This window comes from Bemisia tabaci, chromosome 5 (assembly GCF_918797505.1).
Source record: "Bemisia tabaci chromosome 5, PGI_BMITA_v3".
NCBI lineage: Eukaryota > Metazoa > Arthropoda > Insecta > Hemiptera > Aleyrodidae > Bemisia > Bemisia tabaci.
This window is the reverse complement of record NC_092797.1, coordinates 715,213-734,958: the sequence shown is the minus strand read 5'-3', so window position 1 is coordinate 734,958 and position 19,746 is coordinate 715,213. Positions and strand designations below refer to the sequence as shown.

The window sequence follows — 19,746 nt, the reverse complement described above, 5'->3', positions numbered from 1 at the left end:
ACTATCACTCCATAAAGATGCGGAAATGCGATAGGGTGAGTCGAGGTCTTGGACGGGGATCTGAGAGGGTCTCTCGGGAAGAGCGAAAGGACACGGAAAATGAGTTATAAAAATCGAACGATGCAGCACTCGCGAAATTCACTGCCGAAAGACAGAAACACACGGCGAGACGAGAGTAAGTAGGGGTTGGGTCCCCGCTTCCATACGACGATTTCAGAGAAACGAAGACAAATTAAGAAAAATTAAGAAAAATGATGACAAGGGCGCGTTCGGCTGCTAGGGGTCGGGTCCCGCTCCGGGAAAGCTCGACGCGGAGAGGCACTTGGAACTGACCTGGGATTTTCTTGTCCGTCGCCGGCGTCCGAGCCGTTTCGCCGATCGGGTCCTCCTACCCCGCGAGTATCGAAAAGTTTTTTGCCGCTCGCCTTCAACTTGAAACGGGTTCCGTCGCACGGTGGCGCGAGCCCGCTCGTTTCTCGGCCAGCGGCGTGGCGTGCTCTGCGATACATCGATCGATCGACCGTTTAAAACCTATGGAAAAGTATCGATAAACAGGGTGTTCGCTGCGAACACCTTAATAATCGATTATTTACCACAGCTTTAAATGGGAAAATATCGATAGATCGCAAGTCACTGTTCTCGGCGTCGCCACAAAGAGCCACTAAAATTAGAGTCGCCGCATGTTTTATTCCTAGAATATATGGATTACATTTTGCAATAAGGAACCACTATTTCTGGCTCATTTTAGAAACAACATATGTGCCATTGATTTCCCTATGAAGATACGTGCTTTTATGGAAGAGCCAGAGATAGTGGTTCCTTTTTGCAAAATGTAATCCATATTTCCTTCTCGCTTTCGTAATTCGTTTCACTCGCGGGTGCCATCGCCATCACGGTGCACTGAAAAAAAATTCTCGGCATTTTTACCAAGGTCCGTTGGTACCTTTACCATCTCACTTTGTTTACCAATTATTGATAATTTTACCAAGACAGACTGGTAATCATACCTAAAAACCGGTATTTTTACTGATTTCTTTAGGTAAGAATACCACTTTTATTGGTAATCAATTCTCGGTAACTTTGCCATTTTATCTCGGTAATTCTACCACAGTCGATAAAAAATATTGGCGTTTTTACCGAGGTCTAGTAAAATTACCGAGGAAGTTCAATAATTTTACCGAGATTTGTCGGTAAAATTAACAATTCCGTAAATGGTCATTTTACCAAGAAAAAACTGGGATCAAATAGAACCCTGAATTCTTGGTAATTTTACCCTTTTCTTAAAAATACACAGAGATTTATTTTTCAGTGTGGGCGCTAGGGTGCCGTTTATTTGGGAAAAGTCTCAAATCTTATGACAACACAACTTCAGTCGGTTCCTTTACATGAAAAAACATACAAAAAAAATTCAGCTCAAAATTCGAGAATTTAGAGGTCGCTCAAAGGTCTGAAAGTTCAAGATTTTGGCCAAATGTCGTAAAATTTCTTCGATATTGACGAATCTTCAGGACAATAAAAACGAGAAAAAGTTAGCATTTTTTCCATCCGTCGTATATTAACTCCAATTTGACAAATTTCCACACTCTATGATCCCTCGGGTTCCTACCCAGCAGGCTGATTATTCACTTGTCTCATCTACCGACCTTGATAGATGCGAACTGCACATCCATTCCGAGCGATTCAGAACTATTGACGATGGATCCGGCCATAGATCCACTGATAGATGCGGATCCCCCGGGCCTGAGGCGGTAGATGAGATGACATCTATCGAACTTTGAGGTTATGTTATGTTTATTTTCCGGCGTGTTTACCGTGACTTGTGAACTAGTGAAGTTGTGGGTGACATGTAGATCAGTTCTTTTAGTGTATTTGCGTGTTTAATCTCCTACTCAAATGGCTTTTCTCCCACCGGGCTTCCTACCTCATCTTGCTGCACTGGAAAATGCTGCTAATGAAGAAGAAGCGGCTCATAATTACCGAGTTCAGAGGAAGAGACTACGGGACGCGTGCAATCCCTTTGATATTCCTCAGGCAATCTTCAAGCAGAACTTCCGTCTTGACAAAGAGAGGGCTCACGGTTTGATTGACAAGCTCACTCCTCTAATGCAGACTCAGAGGGCTTTCAGCCTAACTGCGACTCAAAAAGTAAGTGCCTAGCTGAATATGTTTTATTACGCTTTTCATCGCCGCCATAAGCTCAGCTTTTACATCATCATAATTATTTCTAATCAAAGGTTTTTAGTAAAGTTCCAAGTACCAGTCTCATTAAAATACTGATTTTCAGATGCCTCCTAGCCGCTTTAAGGAGGCGAGGCTATATGACATGATAGTGTGTCAGTTTTCGGAGCAAAATAAAGTACTTGTTCTTAACATTCCATTACTATCCATCTTTACAGAGTAGCGTCCGAAGGTCCTTTTCTCCTAAGGTTTTTGGCACAGTAAATACTTATTTATTCACCCGAAGGAACTGGTTTTGTCTTAGTAGGTTTGTTATTGTTGAAGTGGTCCCATCATGATGGTGAAGTGAGACAATTCCCTTGACAAAGTTTTTACATGGAAAACATTAAAATATCCACCACCGATAAAAGTTAATTTCCTAACATTTACAATTGAGCATGCATCATTCATCATGGAAAGCTAGATAGATGCTAACACACTTTCCCTCCGAAGTATTATTTTTTTACTTCATTGTTATGTCTCACTGTTGCTAGGTTTTGACTGCCTTAAAGTTTTTGTCATGTGGGAGCTATCAGCGAGGTTCGATTGCGCACCATAATTTGATTAATTTGAGCCAGGCATCTGTCAGCCGTTGCCTGTCTGACTTTTTGACTGCAATGGATCAGGCGGTGGTTCGGGAGGTCATCATATTTCCCACGACTGAAGCCGAAATTCAGGCAACAAAATTGGGGTAATTGCATGTTGATAATTATTTTATTACATTCTTGTAATTTTCAGTACAACCTCTGAACCATACTAAGCTGGTAAGACTAATTAAGGTTAAAACACCTTTTTTGTGCTGCTGAGTAAAACTTAACTTTCATATGAATTATTTTCAAACAAATACCTACCCTATTTATGAACCAAATATTTTTGAGAATTGTGGGTTTTAATTCGTTTGCTTCCTTTTCTTAGATTCTTCGAAAAGTTTGGATTCCCGGGCTGCATAGGCGCTGTGGATTGCACCCTGATAGGTATTAAGAGACCCTCCCAAAACGAAGAGCAGTATTACAGTCATAAGAATCTGCATTGTATTAATGCTCAGATTGTAAGTATTAACATTATTTTCATCGAATTTTTCAGTATTCTTTTGCGATTTCCCCATAGTCACTGAACTTGAAGTATTTTTAAAGGACAACAGTAAATGTTATTTATCAAGAATCAGAATATTTTACCCTCAGAGCTTCACTAAACTATTCTTATTCTTAAAGTGTACAATTTTTTAATGACGAGCTAAGTATGAATTCCATGTCCATTAATCACATTTAGTCTGTGAGTAGAATTGTGTTAATTTTTAGGGAGGAAAACACCAAAACTGTGGTCTGAATACTGTCAGGTAATAAGATAAGAGAATAGTGCTGCTTCTATACATTTTTTGAAGGGGAAGTCAATGCCAAACATCTCGATATTTAATATCAAGGTTTTAAAATTGTTATTTATCCATGTTACAGATATGTGATAGTAATTTACGCATTACAAACATTAACCCACGTCATGGAGGTGCCACTCATGATGGCTTTATTTGGAGATTCTCGGTCATTAACAACCATTTAAGGATTGCCCATCAAAATGGACAGACTTATACTTGGCTTGTTGGTAATTCATCACAACTCTTTCAATTACTTATACTGCGGTAATCATACCAAGGACTGTTTAAGTAGGAATTGGATAACTTGGCCGCTTTCATTTGTCCACAGAGATTTCATTTTTCTCTCAGATGAGCTAATTTTTAGATTCATGAACATTTTCTCCTGTTGAAGGTAGTTCTTCAAATATATGTTGCCAAATTTGGGATTTGTAACCCCCCACCAGAGTGTTACATATTTTACGAACTGCCCACTGTGTTGAAGACTATGAATGGAATTCTACGGATATGCATTCATTGAGGATTCTGATGGAGCAAAATTAAAATTGAGTGAAAGTATAGGTATTTGTAACTGGCACCAGTTACTAAATCCCTTTATTGTGCAACTCACAAAATATTTCCTTGGGTTCTTCTTCAAATAACACAGCAAGAGGGTCAAGAGTATGTTGAGAAAAAGAATTTAAAAAATAAGCGGCTCTCTATCTTTGTCATTTTTCGCTTGAAAAAGATAGAAAATATTTTATGAAATCAATTTCCTCTTGTCTTGTTGAGCCTTGGTTCATCAGTTGGGACATTGCCAGCAGCCTCTCATTGTGCTGTGGAATGAATGTTCGGCTCATGTCTACTGTTACGGAATACTGCATGGGGAAATTATGTTTGTTAAGTATGCTCTGAAAAAACTACATTTCTTTTATCTTTAATGAAGGAAGAAATCCCTCTCAGTCATCATTTAATGCTTCTTCCAGGTGACAGCGGGTATCCTACTCTACCGTGGGTCATGATTCCCATAATCCACGCGGATGAAAACACCCCTGAAGGTCGCTATACTCACGCCCAAATTAGAACAAGGAACTGTGTAGAGCGAGTGATAGGAGTGATGAAGGCCAAGTGGCGTTGCATTCTTAAGCATAGGATTCTGCACTATGAACCTGGGAAAGCAAGGCGCATCATAAGATCCTGCGCCGCACTTCATAACATCGCCATGACAATGGAGGATTATGCTCATGATGCTCAGAATTTCGAGGTAGATATCGATCAGGAAGGAGAACCAGCAGGACCTCTAAATGGTATCCTGGAGGATGAGTTGGCGGCAGGTTTAGTAGTTCGCACAGAATTGATTGCAGCCCATTATGGTTAGATGTGACTGAGTCTTTCTTCTCTCCCAGAACTTTCTGTTGAACTCCACCATAAGTGTATCAGCGTTCTTTTTTAATTATTATAATACTAATACTGTGTTGCTGAAAAGAGCAGTAACATCAAAATTTTCGTAATTGAGTTTGAACGACATGAAAGTTCGACTTTTGAATGTGAGTTTGAATTGAGGGGTTGGTGCTACGCTCGTGGTCCATGCTCTTAATAAGTATTACTTTCCTCTTCTTTTTTCCTTCCATCATGCTTTAATTTGACGCCCTGCTGGTTTCAGCTTTGCTTCGTCTTTTCTATTGCAGGCGTTTATTTCCCGGTTCTGTAGTGTAGTGTTGCATATTTTGACTCTACATCTGTGTCAGAGATTTTAGTATAAATGACATGTTCCCCATGAGACAACTCCAGTGTAAGCCTTCCATGACCTACAGACGAGTTCATTAATAAATTTCTATTTCCATTTGGTGGACATTTTGCAACTAAGAACCATAATCTTTAGCTCACTTTAGAAACTATGTATGTACCATTAGTTTCCCAATGCAGATATGTGTTTTTACGGACAAGCCTAATCCTAATTGCAGAATGAAGTCCATTTTCTCCCTCTTAAAGTGGACTTCAGTCAACTCATCCCTCAGCAAGATCCTTTTGCCAACAAATTATGAAGTATCCATGTTTTATTGTTTCTCAGCATTCCTATTTTTCCTCACTCTTGAAAGTATGTTGTAAAGAGGAAAGAAAAATGTGAGGCAGAAATGATTATTTAAGTCTAAATACAGAATTTGCTAGTGTCTGAAATTTGATGAATTTCGTGTTTAAGTGGAAACTACCGAGTGAACTGAACACGAGGATATCCTTGGTTCATGAATTGAACAATCATTGGAGAAGATATGACAAAATGATCTAATCTGCTAAAATACACGTGTTTCAATGGGAAATGCCGCCAGATGACATCTGGGCGGCGCATTTTCTCACATTTAAATCTATTTTCATACTATTTCCCAGAAAGTCCCTGAGACAGGTACTTTGAACTTTACTAAAAACCTTTGATTAGTAATAATTATGATGATGTAAAAGCTGAGCTTATGGTGGCAATGGCTTTTTGAGTCGCAGTTAGGCTGAAAACCCTCTGAGTCTGCATTAGAGGAGTGAGCTTGTCAATCAAACCGTGAGCCCTCTCTTTGTCAAGACGGAAGTTCTGCTTGAAGATTGCCCGAGGAATATCAAAGGGATTGCACGCGTCCCTCAGTCTCTTCCTCTGAACACGATAATTATAAGCAGCTTCTTCTGCATTAGCAGCATTTTCCAGTGCAGCAAGATGAGGTAGGAAGCCCGGTGGGAGAAAGCCTTTTGAGTAGGAGATTAAACACACAAATACACTAAAAGAACTGAAAGACTCAGAGGAAAAAAATTAAAAAATACTGGAAAATCAGCTCTTTAAGCACTTTCAGATGAAGCAATAAAAAATTTGCACCCAAATTCTCCATTTTATGTAATGAAAAAAATAGAGAGTTCCTAAGTTCCTTGTCTTCTAGATAATCTGTATTATGTAATGTCACTAGTGTTACCAATGTTAATTAGTTTTCTAATACCTTTGTAAATTTAACTCATTGAGATAGATACAAGGCGTGTAGTTCTTGTAGCTGTTATTATATTTTTAAATAAAATTTGTTTAGAAAGGAAAATCATTATACTTCTCTTTGCTTCTTAGGATGTCCCAACAATTGGAAAGTAATCAAGTAATTATAAGACCAACGAAAAGCTTTAAGCATGAATCAATTCTAAGACACTGAGACAATCACCTTAGATGAATTTCCTGGAGTTTACTGTACATTCTTCCCATGTTCCAACAGTTGTCTCACGACTCAAAGTTGGCAATTTGAAAAAATCTGTCGAAAAATTGAAGTCAATTTATCACCGAATGAAACACTTTTATTAAGATGAACAGGTACAAGAGAAAATAAATGAAGAAGATATCTTGAGTAACAAGTGAAACTAGAAAAAAATCACAATTTGGTGAAATACAACTATAAAGCACAATAGTTTCAAATAAACAGGTAGCTTCAAACTTAAACTGACATCTTTAAGTGGCAATTTCAAATTCTATGCTTAAATATTGAAGTCAATTCATCACCAAACAAAACACTCCTATTAAAATGAATAGGAACTAGAGAAAGACAAATAAAGAGATCTTGAGTAACAAATGAAAAAACTATAAAAAAATCACAATTTGATGAAATACAACTATAAAGCACAATAGTTTCAAATAAACAGGTAGCCTCAAACTTAAACTGACATCTTTAAGTGGCAATTTCAAATTCTCTGCTTAAATATTGAAGTCAAATTATCACCGAACAAAACACTCCTATTAAAATGAATAGGAACAAGAGAAAGACAAATAAAAAAGAGAACTTGAGTAACACATGAAAAAACTAGAAAAAAATCACAATTTGGTCAGATAATACGATAGAGCTCAACAATTTAAAATAAACCGGTAACTTCAATGAAACTTAAACTGACCATTGGCAACATCTTTAAGTGGCAATTTCAAATTCTCTGCTTAAATATTGAAGTCAATTTATCACCGAACAAAATACTTCTATCAAAATGAATAGGAACAAGAGAAAGACAAATAAAAGAGAGATCTTGAGTAACAAATGAAAAAACTAGAAAAAAATCACAATTTGGTCAGATAATACGATAGAGCTCAACAATTTAAATTAACAGGTAACATGAATGAAGCTTAAACTGACCTTTGGCAACATCTTAACATCTACATCTTTTTTCAGACACAAGAAAAAAAATCAGTCTAATAGAAAAATCAGTCTTTTAGAAAGTATGATATCCTCTCCTGGATACACAATATTTTAAAAGAGTCAAAAGTATATAATAATGTAGAAATATTCACATCTTCATATCACTCTTCTTCTTCATCTCCTCCGATAAGTCTTCCTACTTTATCACTGAGGCGGGCAAGCGCTAGACCTAATCCCAAATTCGATTCGCACTGGGCGGTTGATGCATTAGTCATGGCCGTTGCGATAGCGTTCATTGACGAGGCTGCATTGTTCATTGACGCGGCTAAGTTATTCATTGCTGCAGCAAGTTCCTGGAAAAAGAATAAAGATAATGATTAATCAAGCCATGAAGCTTGAAACAAGTAGTAACAATAGCCAAAAGTTGTTTATAACAGGTTTTTAACAGCAGGCTTTTAAGGCCTCATTCATGTAGGATTGCCAAAGAAAAAGAAAAAAAAATTCTAGTAACATCAAGAGCTTCATAATTATTTTTTGTGTAATTATTTGGCGATGATTTTTACAATAATGCTGGAACATACGAACTATGTAAAGACTGATGGTCAATAGTCCATTTCTCTCTTTTTTTTTTTTGATTTTCTCTCTCAGCCAGTAAAAAATTAAAATGTAACTGAACGCAAACGATTCACAATGGTAACTTTGAGTAGATTTAGCCCTTGATTGACTTTACCTTCATTCAAATCCGCATTGTGCGTTTTATACAACTATATATGACCATTCAAGGAATAAGGAAATTTCGATTGCCTGTAGACGTTCTTTCCTACTTCTTCAGCTTTGAAGATACTATGTCAAAATGATACGACTTTATCTTGACCTCCCTGGGATGTCCATATTTCGTCCTATTTTTGGGATGATTTACTTCCTTACTGTAAACAGTATTGCACCAGTTCATGGTTACGGCCACATATCTATTTCTATTTTAGCCTCAAACATCCCAAAATATTCTTTAATTCTTGAGTAAAATGTAGCAATGAAAGTATTACGGAGCATGGATGCAAATTATTCAAATATTTAGATAATCTTTGAACTTCCTACAAAAGGATGGCTTGTATGGATTCAATTAAAGGACAAAATTTAGTAACTCCATGGGCTTTGACTCTGTGGGTTGGGTATCAGTTGTAACATCAAGAATAGTGACTGATCATAGATCTCAGCTTTGAGAATGTACGAATGACCTCTGATACAAATAATGATGAGTCTGCTTTTCTTGTGGACCGACAAGCAGAGAGGAAAATTTAACAAGTGTACCTTTGTAGCTTTGATGGATTCCATGGTAACAGAGACGTAGGCTTTGGATGTGTCCTGATACTGTCCTCTCAAATTTGTGCGTGGACCTGTTGAGCAAGAAAACTTAGGAGTAAATTAATCTGTCCATTACTATGAGGTAATTTTAAAATTAATGTTTCCGGATATCCCTTTGGGACAATGGGCCTAAACTTTAAGTTTTAAGTAAGTTCTCCCAACCTATTGTTTGCAATGCTGCTTGCATCAACTTCTGTTTCAAAACCAAGAAGTGCCATTCTCTATTCTATTTTGCTTTCAAAATTTCTCAGGTTCTGACAGTGTTGTATTTATATGTTTTGGTACATAGTTTCTCTGTCTTATTTCGACCATTCTTTCCTTTATGATAATTGAATAATGGATATTAGCTGATTGCCTGTTTATTACCAGTACCTACATAAATGAGTCTCACTTTATCAAGAGAATTACCTAGATATGACAGTCAAAGTAAAAGACGAATTAATTAAAGCGTCGAGTGGATTAACATGTTTAACTATCAGTATGTGCTTTAGAGACAAACAACCTGCAACCCTGAAGATTAAATGTCTCTTACGGACTTGGAAGAAATTGAAACAGGTGCAACGATCTTCGATGTGCGTTATGAAGCTCAGGTTTCCCTGAGTTAACAGATTTTGTCATTAAAAATTATTGAAAGCTCGATTAGGCATAGATAAACTTTTCTATTGATTCACTAAACTCCGCAACTCCAAGAACAACTGAGAACCCCTCTTAGAAAAAATAGAAAGTTGCACACAAAAAACAGATGAACTGATTTTCCTAGTTGATGGAGCAATTTCACCACACATGTACTATAATTTAACTTTAAAATGATTTATTTGTTTAAACGGGAAGCGACAAAACATGGTCCCTTGCAGCTTTTACAGAAATTCATTTTCCTCTTTCATGCAGGATAAAGTTTGGGTGCACAAAATATAAGGAATTCTTTCATTTATATCTGCTTTGGTACAAATGTAAGAGAAATTCTTGTTACAAATCTGACGCTGCATACCTAATAACACAATGGGTCTTTTTTAACAGTAGGTAAGCTTACGTTTAGCTGGTGGACCAGGATCCTCCTCATTTGCTGATGAACCTGTGGGTTTTTGAGGTATTTGGGTTGAGGGTCCGCTCTCCAATTCTTTCTCTGAGGGTTCGCTCTCCGATTCTCTCTCCGAGGGTCCCTCATCCTCCTCCTCTGCACAGCTTACCTCATCATGACGGTCTGCCACTGTGGAAAAAAACAAAAATGCATCAGTTGATTACTGAAGGGAATGAGAGGAAAATATTTAACCACAACGGAAATGAAGGCAATAAATATGACTACAGAAGCACAAATTAGAGAAAGCACGGAACGGGGCAAAATTGCCTATTAGACATTTTCACAAAAAATAAAATGAACGGGTAACTCCTAGTTTAATTTATTTTCTCTTTCCGACAAATCTCATCGATATTAAAATGTGAAATGCAGTAATTCCTTTGCAATTAATGCTTGCATTGTGATAGATTGTCCACACATTCACATAATTTTAACCCAATCTCCTCGAAATTTTTTAAATTATTTCAACCTTAGATATTCACTGATAAAGATGAAAACATAAATTTAACTCACCTCTCACAGGTGATAAATTAGGGGTTATCAAATACTCCCAAGTCTCCGATACATCCACATTACCGGATCTGGATGTGGAAGCAGTGGGGACAACTCGAGGATCAGAAGGTTCAGAAGGTTCGGAGGTTGAGTCACCCTGGCGAACTGGAGTCTGTAAGAAGAGTTTTTCGTAAGAGAGGGTAAATCTTGCTGGAATCTGTATAAGTGAACTGACCACCATTAATTTGGATTTAAGAGATTACTAACCATGCTTAAACCCAAAAAAGCTGTATTTTTGGTTCTGAATCTCCTACTTACGCACAGAAATTTTAAAATGCTACCGCTAACTATTTTGAGTACAGGGCTGACCATAAATTATGGAGGTTTACTAGTAAGTAGGTAAATATTTTATGTCCACTGAAAGGTAGAATGCAATGGTTCCACAGAATACTACTGGTCCACAACAATGTAAGTAAGCTGAAGAAAGGTGAAACTCCGGATGATAAGTTACCAAGAAAACCAAGGGTGTCACTACTGCGGTGGATGATGTCAAAAACCGAATTTTTCAAGCGATCATATCTCTGTTAATATTGATCTTGGAAAGTTACTATTTGGATGGATCTTATTATTTTCAGCTAATCTACAAGAATCAGACATCAAAACACAATTCTGAGACCAGCCCAGCTGACCCATTATAAAATGTAGCACATTTCTTAAATGAAAGGAGATTAACTTACTTCCTGTTGAGGAAGACCAATTTCCTCCTCTTCCGGCTGACCAACCCACTCTTTGCCTCCGCAAAGATCGACGATCTGCTGCTCCTCAGCAGTTAAGGGTGGCACCTCTCGACCTTTGTCATCAATTGCCTTCACATTTCCGGTCTTCCTTGTTGCTTTTGCCAGATATCCAGCCTTTTTCTTAATCCTTTTTTTCAGGTCACTCCAAGTCTGGAATTGAAAAGGAAATGGAACAATATCTAATGATTGAATTTTAACAAGGCAGAATGTTAACAGTTTCATAATTTATAACAGAATGAGCTAAGATCCACATTGAGAAAGGCTTGTGCAAAATATCACTCTTTATTGTGCTAAAAAAGCTTATCAGAAGCTCATATCTGCTGTATTGTTCGTTACATAATGCTTACAGTATCAAAGCATGATTATTGAAGTTGTATCTCACAGAAAATTGCTGCTGCTTTTGAATGATCTTGAATGAAAAACTAAGAAACATTAATGTTTATAATTTTCCCAGAATAATACTCACATAGTGAAGAAAAATCAGAAGAAATTTTGACAAGGAAAACTTTCCTCAGTTTTCCCTCATGAATATTCCTTACGAAGAATACACCAACCCCAGTCTCACCGTAACTGCCTTCAATCCAAATTCTTCTTGAAAACAGATAGCCTCCTTCAACAAGGCCCTGTGCTCTGTGCAGGTATGATTGTTGCTCAACGTTATTCAACTGAGAAGCATATTTTTGGAATATTTAAGAGCTATTTCTAGACATGATTTGAAATGAGCATTACATAACAGCTACTCATAAATGGACGTATTCATGCAAAGAGGAACTATGAACAAATGATGAAATCAAAAGGCACAAAACTATGTATATGAGATTTGCATATATCTTGGTTACCTTATCTCTTATTAATCTGTGCATACCTTCTTCCAGAATAAATACGGCTGAATAGGAAGCATCCATGCAAGTGTTGGTTTCAATGGCAATGATGATAGGAAGAAAAAATTATTAATGTAAATGATAAAATAATAAGACTGTAATTTTATTTACCTGTTTCCATGACGCTTTACTCCGGGGTGGACCATTGGCATTCAGGATCTTGATCAGCCGATCCCACTGATCGACCGTCTTCTTCACATTATTCTGACCTGGGCTCACACCACTTTTCGCAAATATGGTGTGTTTTGCCATATATTGAACAAGCAGACTGCGCTGCTTGTCACTCATTGTGACCCTCTTTTTCTTGGTGTCGCTCATCTTCTTTAAATACAACTACACTTCACAACACACACACACAAAAGTAAAGAAAAAACCACTAAAAATATGGCACGGACACTAGCATTAACTTGGTAAAATACATGGGTAGAAATGGGCCGTTTATTCACAGTTAAAATCTGTAGCTAGAAAGGACAGTGTATACAACTACAGGCCGGAGCGAAAGACTTCGAACTGTAGTGAAATACACTACTCCCAAAGGAACGGTGAACGCATGAGAAAAGTGCATTGCTAGATGGAAAAGGACCCAGATAACAGCGAGACGTAAGCTCACGAAGAATTGATTTAACTTGAAAATATTAGAGCTGCACGTTTTTATAAATCGCATTGAATGGGAGGCGTATAAACTTAGAATAGAGGTGAAAAGAAATTTATGACTTCAATCAATGTAAAGCTAGGTCCATATCATTTTTAGGGAGAATCAAAGGCAGAAAATCTAAAAATTATAAGTGGAGTGAAATTACGAAATTGATTCCAAAAAGAAACTCACAGCAAAGTAAAACTTGCAATAAAGACACTGACGGTGAAAACTTGATTTTCCGATTTTCGGAAAAATTTATTACTTTTAGACTTTCAGAATTCAGAGGATCACATATTTGGAGGTTAGCCGGTTGTTTACAGCACGCTTCTTCTTCTTCGCCCGTAAAGTCAAGTGTTCTGATTGGTTGAAATGAATAGTTTCTTTTCAACTTAATCGTTCAACACTGTATTCAAATTCTGCTCATCCATCGCTCATCTATGACCGTTCCATCGGCTTGGATCTGAGTCTAGAATCGCAAACAGTTTGCTCATGCATCTATCATAGATGCGCGGTAGATCAGATTTCCGGATCTATGACCTGGATCCATGAAAGTAAATAATCAGCCTGCAGGTCGACTTCGACTATACTGATGATATAGAAAAAATCTATAAGATTGTTGGAATCTGTTCTATGGTTGTAAAAGTAGAACCCATTAAAGTTAGTACTACTAAGATAATACAGTGTCGAAAATGTCAGAATTTCGGACATTCCCAAGCATATTGTGGTAAGCAAGCACGTTGTGTAAAGTGCGCAGCTAAACATTTATCCACAGAATGCCCTTGGGCGAAGCGCATTATCAACCCTAAGTGTGCAAATTGTGGGGTAACAGGTCACCCAGCTAGCTATAGAGGCTGCCCCTTCGCGAAAGCGATGCAAAAAGACAGAGAAAAATCTATTAAAATGAGAAAGGGAAAGATCGATGGGTCTAATTTTCCTAACTTCCCAGATAAACCAAATAAAAAGAAAAAAGGGGGAAAAAATCCTCCTAGTGCTATTAAACAAGGAGTTAGCTTCGCCGACGCAGTATCCGGCCCGAAACCCTCTAATCAACAGGAAGAGCTCATAAGTCAACTCTTAATGACCATTGAATCATTAAGGAAGCAACTAGAGGAGATGAGTAAGAGACAGGAAAAATACGAACAGGCTCTTATGAGCCGAGTGTTGAGTTCTCGATAAAATGAACAACAAAAATGAAAGCATTCTTAATCTTATCGCATGGAATGCGAATGGATTAAAACCTGCTAAACTCTTAGAATTTAGTGAAAAAATGGCAAAATTACGCGTAGATATAGCATTGTTCTCTGAAACCCATTTTGCTAGGGAATCGAGAGGATACTTGAAAGGATATAGATTTTATAATTCACGACATCCTTCTAATAACGCTAGGGGGGGAGCCTCTATTGCTATCAGGGAAAACATTAAACACTCTGTTCTCGAAATTGTAGAAGAAGAACGTTTCCAAGCGGTGATTATTCAAATTGAGTCATCGCTAGGGCCATTTAATGTCAGCGCGTTATACGCTCCACCACGTCATCGATGCTCAGTTGACGACTATTCTGGTCTACTTGATAAATTGGGTCCTCGCTTTCTTATCGGGGGGGACTTCAACTGTAAAAACGTCAGATGGGGTTCGAGATTAACTAACCCGAAAGGTGATAATCTTGAAACTGCAGTCAATCTTATCGGAGGTGATTTTATCTCTCCGGGTAAACCCACCTTCTATCCAGGTAATCCATTGAAAGAGCCAGACGTAATTGATTTTTTCATCTTCAATAATCTCAATCTCAATAACAAAACTTCTTGCAATGTGTTAGAGGGAAAAAAAGATCATGTGCCGGTTTTCTTATCTATATTTGCTACTCCAGTATTAGTTAAACGCCCACCCTGTCTAATTTCTACTCAAACAGACTGGAAAAAATTTCGAGAATTATTAACTTCCCGTATTAATAACTCAACTTCAATAAACGACTGCTCCACACTTGATAAGGAGGCAGAGTCATTAATTTCGAGCATCCAAGAGGCTGCAAAAGCAAGCACGCCGGTTGCTAGAACTTTTAATAATTTTCATCATAAATGCACTCTTCCAAAGGAAATACTCAGCCTTATTGACCGTAAAAACAAAGCGGGAAGGAGGAGAAGGATTACTCACCATGAATCTGATAAAAATCTCTACAATAGACTAAACAAGGCAGTGGAGAAACGTATTAATGAATTTCGTAATGAAAAATTTGAAAAATTTGTAGCTAATCTCAGCCCAAGCGAAGCTAATGATTACACCCTTTGGAAAGCGACAAAATCCCTAAAACGTCCTTTCCTAGCTAGCTTCCCAATTAGAAAACCGGACGGTGAATGGGCAAATAATAGCCAGGAAAAAGCCCATACTATTGCCGATCACCTTGAAAAAGTATTTCAACCTAACCCCTGCGAATCTCCAGAGAAGGAATGCGAACTAGAGGAAGAAGTTGGTAATATTAATTTTCTCCCTGCAGAAAAAATCAACAAAATTACATATGACGAAATTTTCAAGGAAATTAAATATAAAACAAAAATCAAGAAAAGTCCAGGTTTTGATCTTATCTCAGCAATTATCCTCAAGCAACTTCCTCCTGCGGCAATCAAAAAATTAGAAGCACTCTTTAATGCAGCATTGTCATTGAAATACATCCCTAGTCAATGGAAATTGGCTGAGGTGATTGTTATTTTAAAATCCGGAAAACCTCCTTCAGCCCCTAGTTCGTACCGCCCTATCTCCTTACTTCCCCTGATATGCAAACTTTTCGAGAAGTTATATATTAAACGTTTACTGACAATTGTAAATAAGAAAAAGTTACTTCCTAATGAGCAGTTTGGTTTCAGGGCTAAACATAGCACAATAGAACAATTACACCGGATCTCTTCTTATATTGAAAAGGCGCTAGAGGAGAAACAGTTTTGTAATGTAGTTTTCTTGGATGTCGCCCAGGCATTTGACAAAGTCTGGCATTCTAAAGTGGCATTTAAACTTTCTAAATTCTTGCCTGGGAACCACGTGCAATTAATAATGTCCTACTTAGCAGATAGATCTTTTAGGGTTCGATTTGAAGACTCTTACTCTGAATTTAGGAAAATAAGAGCAGGGGTACCTCAAGGTTCAGTACTCTCCCCCCTAATCTTTAGTCTCTTTACAGCTGACGTACCAAAACCTAAAAAAGGGAAAATTGGGATCTTTGCGGACGACACGGCCGTTGCGTCCTCCGCGCCCACATATGAGGAGACAGTCACTAACATCCAAGAGTGCCTGGACGACATCCAGGATTGGACTGAGCGCGATCGCACGGCGCTTAACGCCACCAAATCAGTTAACGTGGTCTTTACCTTAAGACCATATGTTTATGTCCCTGTGATCCTAAATAAAATTGCTATTCCCCATGCGCAAAAGGCTCCTTACCTCGGCCTTACCATGGACTGTAAGTTAAAATGGAAGGAGCATATTCTAAATAAGAAAAAGCAAATTGACTTAAAGCACAGACAGATGCTATGGCTTCTCGGAAAGCGATCTAAATTAAAGCTAAAAAATAAAGTTTTACTTTATAAATCAATGTTAAGGCCAATCTGGGTATACGGCTGCCAGATTTGGGCGTGTGCCGCCAGTTCCAATCTCAAAATTATTGAGACAATTCAAAATAAAATACTCAGACAAATGGCAGGGGCCAGGTGGTACGAGCGTAACATCGATATTAGAGATGAGCTCGGGATCGAAGAGATGGACATGTACATCTCACGTATGTACAATAGATATGAAGAGAGACTGGGCGGTCACCCCAATCCCGAAGCAATAGCGCTTTTGGATTGGGGCTCCGAGACCCGGAGGTTAAAAAGACGCAAACCACATGAGTTGAGCACAGCTCATTTCCGTCGGTGTTAGGCTCGTGCCTCTGGCCCTTACCAGTCTTAGTCGACTGACAGGGCGAAAGCATAGTTAGTAGAAAAATTCTCTAGAATCTAGTTCTAGGAATAATTATAGTTAATATCAGTTAGTTTTTCTCCCGCTTTTTACAGGATTTTACTTCTATCTCATTTGTTCATCCTTCATTTTCATTCTCATTAATTTAATCCATAAAGCGGTGTTTATTTCTTTTTTATTATATTAGGCTTAAAGGAAAATTTGTAAAGACTCGTAAGGTCTAGTAATATAAGTTGTAATTCAATATGTGTAATTACAAAATTAAATAAAAAAAAAAAAAAAAAAAACTTTCGCGCAAAGTTCCGTGCGAACTTTTGCTAGTAGTGAGGGGCATAGTGTCCTTTCTTTTAATTTTTCTTGTTTTGCCGGTTGAAAATGCGGGTGTGATCCCTGCGAAACGTCCCGGGTTTCTTATTATATTTTATATGTTTCTTTTTTATTATTTGCGGCCTTAGTCCCGTTTTAAGTTGTTTCTCTGTTACTGTTTCGGGCCGATTAAGTTGTTTTTTATTGATGTTTCGAAACGAATGAGAAGGGGGCGGCAAAATACAGGTGGCCCATAGGCAGCAAGTAGGTAAATCCGGCCCATGGGCGGCAAGTAGGTAAATCCAGCCCTGTTTTTTAAATGAATTTTGAGTCAAATTTACGTGAGAAATTGATTTACCAAGATTATTTTTCTTAATTAAAATTAACTTTCTTTTTAATACAGTTTTTACGTCAATACATTTGTTCGTAATTTCCAATACTTTTTACGAAATTTTTATGTTAATTTAATTGTTATGTAAATTTGACTTCCTTTTCCGAATTTTTTCTTTTTTAGCGTTTTTCTGTGACTTTTAACAATTTTAGACTTTCTTTCCTTACTCTAGTAAGGATCTAGTCGTCAGAATCTATCCTGAACGACAACTTACATTCATGGAAAATAAAGCTTTAAATGTTCCTGACCATTTTTTACCATCCAAACTCACTAGAACACATTGTATAGGTATATGAAAAATTTGAAGAGCATCGCTGTCAAAAGCTAAGTTCTCCTTCAATTTAGCTCTTTTTGTATGGTCTACGGGTAAGGACAAAACTAACTGTTTTTGCTAAACGCTTACTGTTTTTAATTCATAAAATTTGAAAGTCTCAATGAAAGCAAAGCTATGTCCAATCACAGCTAGGTATTTTTATTTTGAGACTGCACATCCCAACTTCTCCCACTTTTTCAGCCGAATTATTTTTTTTTTTGGGCTAGATTTTGGTTGGTGCAGTAATGCTGATGGTTATTTTTAGAAGACTATGATAGTGAAACCTAAAGTTTCCAATGATATTTTATCAGCATAGTAAACTCAACCACGACTTCAATCATAAATAATTCCATTTAGCAAAATCAAGCTGAAAGGCACAAGTAAGGGTTCATGAAAGTTGAAGTCATAGCTCAACATTATAGGGTAGGTTCAAGTAACTTTTAACGTGTTTTAGACTTTTTTTTCTTACCGTAGACCCTGAAAAACCACTTAAATTCAAGGAAAATAAAGCCTTAAATGTTCATACCCATTTTTAAATGTCAGAACTCACTAGACCACATTATATTCATGATAAATTTGAAGAATATCGCTGTGAAAAGTTGAGTTTTCCGTAGATTTAGCACTTTCCGTATGGTCTTTAAGGTAATGACAAAAAATGCTAAATTGAAGGAGAACTCAACTTTTGACAGCGATATTCTTTAAATTCATCATGAATAAATGTGGTCTAGAGAGTTCTGACAGTTAAAAAATGGTTATGAACATTGAAAACTTTTAGTTCGATGAATTGAAGTTGTCCCTTAGGGTCCATTAGCGCTAAGGAAAAAAATTCTAAAACTTGTTTGAACCAACCCTATAATATTCTCCCACAGGATTCACTTTCAGACAGTAATAATTAATCAACATAAACATCAACCATTACTGATAAATCATCAAAGATCCTATTGGGCGAAATTCAGCCAAAAAGCACCAGTTTGGAGTCTTGACATTTTGGCCACCGTTGGTTGCTTATTTACGCTATTAAACTGTGACTCGATGATAAAGAATGCCATAGGGCGACATTCCGCCGAAAGGCACCTGTGTGGGTTCTTTACATTATGGTCACAGTTGATTGCTAAACGCTACCAAACCATGGCTAAATGATCAGAAATTCCATTTGGCGACACATGTTAACACTCTTTGAACATCTGAGGTATGAGTTCTGGAAATTTTGGCTATACTTGGTTGCTAAACGCTACTTAACAGTAAATGTTCAACAGTGACTTGATGATAAAGAATGCCATAGGGCGACATTCCGCCGAAAGGCACCTGTGTGGGTTCTTTACATTATGGTCACAGTTGATTGCTAAACGCTACCAAACCATGGCTAAATGATCAGAAATTCCATTTGGCGACACATGTTAACACTCTTTGAACATCTGAGGTATGAGTTCTGGAAATTTTGGCTATACTTGGTTGCTAAACGCTACTTAACAGTAAATGTTCAACAGTGACTTGATGATAAAGAATGCCATAGGGCGACATTCCGCCGAAAGGCACCTGTGTGGGTTCTTTACATTATGGTCACAGTTGATTGCTAAACGCTACCAAACCATGGCTAAATGATCAGAAATTCCATTTGGCATAATGGAGATGTTGCATGTGTGAGGAATTTGCGATTTGACTGTTGAATCTTGGGTAAAAGGTCACGAGAAACACGATGGTGCCACTGGTTTTCTCTGAAATCATCTCCCAAGCTCAAAAAAAAGCACTCAAGTTGAGGCCAAAATGGAGGGAATATCCCACCCTACCCTGAGAGTCCAAGTCTAGATCAAGACCAACTCTCCATGCAAAGATAGGGAGCTAATACATTGA

The 19,746-nt window shown here is 37.6% G+C and overlaps 3 protein-coding genes across 8 annotated transcripts in view; 1 reads left to right on the top strand and 2 right to left on the bottom strand.

Annotated features, from left to right (window-relative positions):
- PIG-X (Phosphatidylinositol glycan anchor biosynthesis class X) overlaps positions 1 to 19,746 on the bottom strand; it is a 70,621-nt gene that overhangs the window by 46,959 nt on the left and 3,916 nt on the right. The gene's annotated exons all lie outside the window — the stretch shown is intronic.
- On the top strand, positions 1,612 to 5,757 carry LOC109030817 (putative nuclease HARBI1). Its single transcript, XM_019041985.2, has 5 exons — positions 1,612 to 2,145; positions 2,712 to 2,908; positions 3,133 to 3,265; positions 3,669 to 3,813; positions 4,549 to 5,757. Exons 1-5 carry the CDS (start codon positions 1,894 to 1,896, stop codon positions 4,938 to 4,940), a joined length of 1,119 nt encoding a protein of 372 aa, XP_018897530.1. The 5' UTR covers positions 1,612 to 1,893; the 3' UTR covers positions 4,941 to 5,757.
- On the bottom strand, positions 5,914 to 13,505 carry LOC109030818 (uncharacterized). Its single transcript, XM_019041986.2, has 6 exons — positions 12,417 to 13,505; positions 11,365 to 11,574; positions 10,649 to 10,799; positions 10,091 to 10,267; positions 9,007 to 9,092; positions 5,914 to 8,051 (listed from the first exon to the last, which is right to left on the bottom strand). Exons 1-6 carry the CDS (start codon positions 12,621 to 12,623, stop codon positions 7,860 to 7,862), a joined length of 1,023 nt encoding a protein of 340 aa, XP_018897531.1. The 5' UTR covers positions 12,624 to 13,505; the 3' UTR covers positions 5,914 to 7,859.